At 31.3% G+C, this 9,109-nt stretch overlaps 1 protein-coding gene across 1 annotated transcript; it reads right to left on the bottom strand.

The window, feature by feature from the left end:
• Nucleotides 1-6,916: 6,916 nt before the first annotated feature.
• On the bottom strand, nt 6,917-8,705 carry LOC105158614 (uncharacterized). Its single transcript, XM_011075424.3, has 3 exons — nt 8,385-8,705; nt 7,747-7,876; nt 6,917-7,615 (listed from the first exon to the last, which is right to left on the bottom strand). The coding sequence occupies exons 1-3, from the start codon at nt 8,542-8,544 to the stop codon at nt 7,144-7,146; spliced, it is 762 nt and encodes a 253-aa protein (XP_011073726.1). The 5' UTR covers nt 8,545-8,705; the 3' UTR covers nt 6,917-7,143.
• Nucleotides 8,706-9,109: the final 404 nt, after the last annotated feature.

The following is a 9,109-nucleotide window of genomic DNA, read 5'->3' on the forward strand; positions in this document are numbered from 1 at the left end:
AGGTGCTGCAAGAGGCTTCTTATAGGCAGTGTTGGGAGAAAATTTGGCAGTGCAGAGCCAAAAATTTCAAACATTTGGACTAATCTTTTGCTTTTAGGACAAGATAAAATTTTTATGCATTTTTCTTCAACTCTATCTCTGGCTGCTCAGACCCGGAAAATTATTAATATTGGAGTGTCACACGGAGGTATCAGACCGCCAGGAGATTGGTGAAATTTATTAAGAGGGTGTTTGTCTAATATGTCTTTTTAAAATATTTTATTTTATAATAAGTTTTATAGTATTTGGATAAAATAAGACACTGCAAAAAAATGACTCGATAGCTATGAAAAAAGTTTGATATTAAAATCAACGTCAAGTTAATTAATAAGTAAAAATTTCGTTGCTAATCTATCTTATATATTATATATTACATTATGATGTAAAATTATTTTATTGAGAATATTGGGCTAATGTCATGTGAAAAATAATATTGCATCAATTAGCCTAATTATATAGTGGTTGCACATCTGTACAATAAATTTCACAAAAAATTTAAGCAATATGATACAATACACACAAAAATTGCGTAAGTTACAGAATTATACAGTAAATTGCACAGATAATTACACTATACAATTACTAAATTATACAATAGTAATTGCAATTGCAGAAATTACATAAAATAAATTTTTATAATTGTAGAAATTCTTATACAACTAAATATTTCTATAATTGCAGAAATTACATAAAATTTTTACAGAGTTTTTTTAAAAATAAAAAAAAATTATAGAAATTTTTTATAAATCACTAAAAATTTCAGCGCGCTCATCCTTATGCTTGTTCCAGTGCAATGTAAGATAGTAATTTTATCAAAGCTTTTTTTTACCCCTTTCTTTACTCTTTATTTAAGATTTCCCCTCTATGTCGATCCAGACGAGAGAATAGGGAGAGTCAATAGTAGCATTCCATAGTAGTTCCTTGGTTACATCCGGCTCAAAAGAAGACATTTCCAGTTTAGTATAGCATATTTTGACCGTGGATGTAGGTCGAATAAGGGCCATGCCAGTCCGGCTTGTGTAATCTCTTAAGCGTGTGAGCAAGCTTGGGAGGTTCCTGATGGTTGCTCCCTGGGTACGGCTTCGGAGTTTATGTAAATGCCCTATCTTCAAAGGAAGCTGCCGACTTAAGGGTCGATGTAATTGAGAGGATGAGCTAGAATTTCTTATGGTGAATAGAAAAGAAAGAAGTCATTTCCTATTTATTTTACCGTTAGTTTAATTGCCTTAGTTAGTAGTCTCCTTTGCTGATAGAGCGGCAGAAGGCAGCTAACGTAGTGGTATTCGCCGCCGATAAGAGATTCTGTCTTCAACACAGAGCGAGGCTTGGAGTATCTATCTAAGGGCCACAACTCCACCCGTGACAAAAAGAGAAGAAGCATGGTGGTACTGGAGTCAAGGACTGACTCATGATGATCCGCTCCTCAATCCAAAAGAGGGGCCAAAGAAAGAGACGTCCTCAAGGGAGAGAAAGCTCATCTCATTACTTAGGTTGAGTTAATAGCACTATTTAGAGATCGAAGTCAAAGGATGGGAAAGTGAAGCATATAGCTGGAAATGAGATCAAGAAAGCTTCTTCAAGCTCGCCTGGCCCAAGGACAAAAAGCAATAATAGTCTAAGTCAGGGGATAGAAATTTTTTATAAATCACTAAAAATTTACGGAAATTTTTTAGAATTATAAAAAATTTACAGAAAATTTCTAAAGATTATAAAAAATTACTAAAATTATCAAAATTATGATTTTTTTTAAAATTTCATAAATGTATAAAAATTTTAAAAAATTACATTTTCTGTTGAAAATATGACAAAAAAACTATCAAAAATACCTAAAATTTTTAGAAAAATATTTTCTGAAAATATTTTTAGGAATATATTTTGAAAATATTTTCAAAAAGTCTTTCCCAAAACGTCCATTCAAAAATTTTCAGAAAATGGGGAAAGATGAGGTAAAGTTGGGGGGGGGGGGGGGGGGAAGGGAAGAAAAAAAAAGGAGCAAAAAAGAAGAAAAATGGGGATCACAAAAATAGGGGGGAAAATGAAAAAATAAACCATGGCTTACCTTTAGTGCGTTTTTACGGCGGCTTTACGAAGGGGAATGGCGGCCAGACGGCGCGGGGAGCATGAGAGATGAGGAGTCGATCGGGCTGAGCGGGTGAGGAAGAGTGAGGGAGAAAAAGAGAGGAGGAAAAAAAAAATCTGCTAAGTATTGTATATATATTGATTTTTAAAACGGGCTTCTGGACGAGCATATTTAAAAAATCCGTTCCAAAAATCATTCCGAATAACCAAGACGGCGTCATTTCAGTTGATGGGCATTTTTAACAATAATTGTTCCTATTTTTAAAACCGTTCCTAAAAACAAAAAAGATGTCGTTTAATCCAAAAACGACGTCGTTCTTTAGCATTTTTAACAAATCCGTTCCTATTCTTAAAAAAATTGTTTCTAATTTTGTGTCAAAATTATTTTTCCTAAAAAATTATAAAAATAAAAAATATAGGGAAAATCGTAAAAAAAAAAGAGAGAGAAACCATTTTTATATTAATTAAGGGTATATTTGTCTTTATAAAAATATCTTAAGATAGACATAGGTATTTATTCGATAATTATGGAGAAACTCAAGTATCAATTCAAGCATTTATAAAAACTCATGTCTCAATTTGATAATAATGCTAAAACTTAGGCACCAAAATAATTTTACTCTATATTTAATACTATATCACATGAATATACTAAAATTATGTACCATATGTTAATTTTTATTCAACCAATATTTTACATTTTAAAATTGTATTTTATTTGTTAAATAATAATAATATTTGGATATTTTTACTAATGTAATGTAATATGTATTTAAATAAGCTCCCATATTGCATATTAATTACATATTCATTTTGTAGAGTAATTATCAAATATATTATATATTACTTTTATTTGCCTATTGTAATATGAAAAAAAAAATACAAGCAACTCTCTTATGATATTGCAAATGAGTAAATTATCCTGATATGATAAAAAAATAGCAATTTTACCAACCTGTATTTTAAAAAATACAACAATTTACCTCCTTAAATAAGGAGGTAAATTATTTTATTTTAAACAATACAAAAAGTAAATTACAATTATATTTTTATCGGGTGATAATTTATTTATTTATAATATGATAGAGAAATAAATTGCATTAAACCAATTTTAATACTATTTGTGAAATTATTCTCATTTTATGTTTTTTTCAACTTATCTTTAAAATCTCATGAGCATTTCCTTAGCCCAAGAGGCCCATTTACTAAATGCGTTGATCAAATGGATAAGATGACAAATTTCACTTTAAGTAGAACTACGCTTTTAAACTTTTTCATAAGGGCCGATTGCTATATAGGTTAAATGCAACGTACCCACGCGCTATGTTAAGGGAAATGAATAATTTACCTTCAATAAAAAATAAAAAAATAATTTATTTTTCTATATTATAAAAAATTAAGTAAAATACCTCCTGATGTGGAACTACACGAGCCTTTTTTAATTTTTTTAAATTTAAATTTAAAAATAACATTTATACCCTTATTTAAAGATAGTTGGATCTTGATTTCAATTTAAGGTCCAAATTTTAATTAATAGATGACTAGATTTCATTTCATTTGAATCAATGGTTTAGATTTAACAAAATATTAATTAAAAATATGTAAAATTAAATTTGAATATATATATATACTTATATAATAATATATATTTAAATATATCTAATATATATATATATGTATATATAGAAACAAAGAGCGAAGGGAAGCGGTGGCGGTAGGGAGGAGGGGAGCGGCGGAGGCAGGTTCAGGAGGAGGGGGAAGGGGCGGCGGGGTTGGGGACAGAGGCGGATCTAGGTGGCGGGAGGGACAGGAGGCGAATCTAGGCTGCGCAAGGGGCTGGGGGTGGGTGGGTGACGAGAGAGAGGTTGGGAGTGGCGGCCGGGGTGGAGTAAAAAGAAGGTGACAATATATATATATATATATATATATATATATTATTTTTATAGTATATGTATTAACATATATATAATATAAAAAAATTATCCCCAACCTCAGATAGAGCGCGTATAATACACTCATGAGTATAAGGGGATAATTTACTTTATTTTTTATAATACAAAAGGAGTAAATTATTATATTTTTTTTGCACAGGATATTTACACATTTCACTTAACACAAGAGGGCAAATTGCATTTTTCCCAATGCCATTTATATGCTTTTTGCCTAGTTGTACATAAAAGAAGAGGTATGTAGGTGACACCTCATTATGAAATATATATCATGAGTTCGAATTTCCAATGAGTCGGGAGCCAATTTTAATTCTCTTTTTTTTTTTAAAAAAAATTATTCTTTTTTAATGAACCTTTTCTTCTATTAATATTCGTTAATAAATTACAATAATTTATTTTGATACATTGGATAATATTTCAATTCAATTAATATAATTAATAAAGATAAATAAATTACAACAACCTACATAAAATGAAAAAAGCACTCACATAAAAGAAAATAAATTGAGCCCAAAGACTGCAACACCATTTGTGATGACATTTGGAATTTATTTTTGGAATAAATATACTTTTGGCATTTAAACCCTTATTAAAGTAATTAGGATTTGGAGTAGCTACTTGTATCAAATTTTTGGTGATGGAAGACATCATCCAATAAGAAAAGAAGAATATCTTTTTATGACCGAAAGTTTGTAGTCAAATTTATCAAATTAATGCGATACGATAGATTCTCAAAATACCCTCAATAAATAAATTGTAGCCGTATAATAGGGGTAGGTGAGGGACAAAATGGTACCACCTTTACCTACTCTAAATAATGTAACTTTGTAACAGTATAAATACTTTTCCCATTCTTTCATTTGAGTGAAGAAAAAATCTTCTAAGAATTCTAGTGATAGCGTGTTGAATAGCATTCTAATAATACAGTATAGTCGATCTCGCTTTTTGAGGACATCAATTAGGATATATATGTTTAGTTAATTCGATAGAATTAATACATGATAAATAAATATGTCATAAAATTTTGGAGATAAGATATATGTATATATATTACTAAATATGACAAAATTAATGATTATTTGATATATTAGACCAATGTTTATTTTAATTTGCTTGATTTATAGAGATAGAATTGCGCATTTACTAAAATAACCATAAGACAAAAACACGAGAGATCAAGGTAACTTATTTTCATCTATGTGAGGATGACATTGAAATAAACTAATGTAACGAGTGGGGGATATTTGGGTCATTTGCAGCTCAAAATTTCAAATTAACAGAGCATAGAAAATTTAATCGTATATAAATTCAACTCAAATCTTTCTTGACAAAATATATATTCTAGTAATAAGGGTTTAATGCATCAATAGTCATTTCATCCTTTTTCCTTTTTCTTTTTTTTTTTTATGTTTTTAGTTATGAAAAATAATTTATTATTTTTATTTTCTTTTTTTATTTTTCTTCTTTTTTTTTTTCCCCTTCCTCTCCTTTTATAATTTTCACTAATGCATGATTTATAATTTTTTCTACGACTTATTTCTACCACAAAAAACAAAAATTATTACAAACATTTTCTGACGTATCTCATCTACTGACGTGGTATTAGTATAGGAAAAATTATTTATTTTAGTCTTTTAAGTTTGCTTGCTATTAATTTTAGTCATTTAAATTTATCTATTTTAGTTTAGTCCGATAACTTTTAAAATTACTTAATTTTAATCCTTTGATCCAATTTCGGACAATTTTACCTCTATATAGCTTTTCAAGAACAATTTTAATCCATATATATTCATTCATTTCGCATCTCGTAGCTAATACTCGCCTAAAGTAGTATAAAAATTTAGATTTATTGAAAAAGTATTTGTTTATATTACACTTAAAGCATTAGGATAAACTATTAGCCTTTATCACTAAAAAGGCAAAAGAGTCATAAATTAGGTTAAAAGATCAAATTTATGCAAAACTGATAGATAAAGAACTAATTAAATATTGCTAAAGATAAAAGACTAAAATGAATTCAAACTAAAAAGGCAAAAGAGTCATAAATTAGGTTAAAAGATCAAATTTATGCAAAACTGATAGATAAAGAACTAATTAAATATTGCTAAAGATAAAAGACTAAAATGAATTCAAACTAAAGTTATAGAACGAAAATTTTCTTTTTCTTTTATTTTGCATAATTCATTAATTCAGGTTAAGACCGGGCTTTTTAACATATCCGCAGCATGACCAACTGTAAGTAGGCAAGTAATTAGGCCGGACAAAGTGCGATATCAAACCCAATTGAGCAAGGTGAACACGTCCCGAAAAGATAAAAGGGGTTAAAAAAATAATATAGTAAATTACACATAAGTTACTCTCTAGCTAGAGGGATTTCACCAAATGCTAATTAGGCCAATGGACGTGGTTGTGAGTATATTCTAATAGTAGTTATTAATTTATCGGCATAATAATTATTGGTTAGTTATATGTATTTGATATCATTAATTGACATTAATTTATTAAATATAAATATTGAAATTCATGATATAATTGTAATCAATTTATTATAGGGATTTGATTGATAGAATATAAATCGAGAAAAATACAATTTTAGTTCTGTAATTTAGAGGGGCGGCAGTTTTAGTCCTGCAGGAATTGATTTTCGCAATTTAATCCTGTAACTTTGAAATTTTGCAATTTTGATCCTTTTCCACTGAAATCTACAGTTTAATTGGATCATACGTGAGTCACATGTAATTTTCCGCCCAATTTAGCAGGAAATGATTGAAATCGCCAAAACTTTAAAGTTACAGGATTAAATAACGAAAATCAATCCGTACAGGACCAAAAATACCACATCGCCAAAATTACACCTTGCCAAAATTTCTTCCATTAATATATGTAATACTGATTAACACTTCTTGTTTAACCAGATCAAAAGGTAACATAAAGTGGACCAAAGTGCTTAATTAATCTACAACAATATCATTATCTCCCCATTGAAAACCTTCTTTGGTTCTCAACGTTTTATGCAGCACATTACTTTAAGGAGAAATTAAACTACAAAAAGTGGTACTAACTTATCAATGGAAGCTCAATAGAAAGTTGCAGCTAAATTGTGCTGGTAATTAGCTCTTTCTGTCATGTAATTTCCATGGAGATCATCCAAGTTCCACAAACTGTCCCACAAAATACCCTCGTTTGAGGCCTCCGCGACAGCTGCGTACTCGTTCATCATCGAATGAAGAAGTACTCCGTGCTCGTCTGCTCCGCTTGGATACTCAAAACCCGGCGCTGATCTGTTCTCACTGTCGTCGAGCAATGACATGATCCTGGTCATGTCTATGATTTGATCTTGCTGATGTTGTTGTTGTTGTTGCTGCTGCTGCTGCTGCTGCTGTTGCAGCTGTTGTTGCAAATGAAACTGTTGCCTCCGGAGTAGTCGGGCCCGTGTCTTTTCAGGGCTGTCGGACGAGGATTTTGTCTTTTTCTTGAAGTGAGTCCTCCAGTAGTTCTTGATTTCGTTGTCTGTTCTTCCGGGAAGGCTTCTTGCAATTGTTGACCATCTGTGTTGATACAAACAGTTGCAAGAATTAAGGATAGGTTTGTGGTGTGGTGGTCGTCTTATGTTATAAGATTTATGAGGAATACATGTCTTAAAATTGCCCCTCAAGATTGGGAAATTACAAATTAGTACCTGTTTCCCCATCTGGCATGCAGTTCAAGAATTATTCTCTCTTCATGAGGAGTTATTTGGCCCCTCTTGAGGTCTGGCCTCAAGTAATTTACCCATCTCAATCTGCAGCTTTTGCCATTCCTTTTCAGCCCTGTCAATTACAAGAAAATTATTAGCAAGAATTGCTCTCTTGACCCTCGTTCAATCATATGATAAATGTACATAAAAAACAGGGGCATAGTTTGGAACAAGATAACATTCATAACCGAAAAATAGTAATTTTTTACAAAATAAGAGGAAAAATTTTGATTTTTGATTACTCGGGGCGCAATTTGCAACACGATGAAATTAGGAATGCCAAAAATAGTAATTTCATGAAACAATAGATGGACTTTTCTGGAAACAAAAAAGCAATAAAAAGAGGAAAAATCAAGATTTTTGGTTAACGGGGCCTAATGTGCAACGAGATGAAATTAATAACAACAAAAAGTAGAAATTCCCCAAAACACAAAATGAGGAAAAACCATCATTTTTCATTAACAGTGTCATAATTTGCAATGGAACGAAATTGATAATACAAAAAAAAAAAAAAGGAAAATACTAATTCCATAATACAATAATAAAAGGAGAAAAATAGTGAAGAATATTAGGGTAAGTACCAGCAAGCTTAGCCACATTGTTCCATCTCCCTTCACCATGCAATTCGACATACTGAATGAGCAGTCTGTCTTCTTCAGCAGTCCAAGGCCCCTTTCTCCACCCGTCTTCCATGGCCCCCCACATTCCCATCATGTGCTCTCCCATTACTCCCCAAGACATGTAAACAAAAGCTATGAATGCCTTTGTATTTCTTGGGGGGTTTGCTTTGTGAAGAATGTGTTGTATGTATGTGTGTATGTATGTGGTGTGGTTGTAATCTTTGCTTGTCTTCAGAATTCCGTGACATAGGGAGCATATTTATATTGGCAATCCAGGGTTTGGTTCCAAACCCATCAGTCAAATTGTATGTCATTGTCAAATAATCAGTGATCACCTCTTCACATAAGCTAAAGATCAGGTCGGTCCACCGCAATAACCATGTTGAATTTACTTAAATACCCTTGTGGGAATGAGAAACACGGAGGGTACGTCGATAACCTGCTCAAATTACCTGAATTCCCCCACTGAAGAACTGCCTGCTGTATATAATTAAGAACATGAAGATACGATGCCAAAATAGCATGTTAAAATGACTTAAAAATGCCCTTGCGTCGTTGGGAACATGGAGGATACCCTCAACACGAAGGATAGGACCATGACTTGTTAAAATTATTAAAATGCCCTTACAGAACTATATGTTGTGCACACGGAAGATACAACAAAACACATCAAAATTACTTAAATG

The sequence above is a fragment of the Sesamum indicum genome, linkage group LG3 (genome assembly GCF_026168435.1).
Source record: "Sesamum indicum cultivar Baizhima isolate 11 linkage group LG3, ASM2616843v1, whole genome shotgun sequence".
In the NCBI taxonomy this organism is placed as follows: domain Eukaryota; kingdom Viridiplantae; phylum Streptophyta; class Magnoliopsida; order Lamiales; family Pedaliaceae; genus Sesamum; species Sesamum indicum.

What these genes read in the sequence shown, in the direction of transcription:
- LOC105158614 (XM_011075424.3), bottom strand. Translation starts at nt 8,544, where the DNA reads ATGTCTTGGGGAGTAATGGGAGAGCACATGATGGGAATGTGGGGGGCC. An exon ending in CAATGTGGCTAAGCTTGCTG is followed by an intron (nt 7,877 to 8,384) that starts GTACTTACCCTA and finishes TGTAATTGACAG; the next exon opens with GGCTGAAAAGGAATGGCAAA. An exon ending in CATGCCAGATGGGGAAACAG is followed by an intron (nt 7,616 to 7,746) that starts GTACTAATTTGT and finishes GTATCAACACAG; the next exon opens with ATGGTCAACAATTGCAAGAA.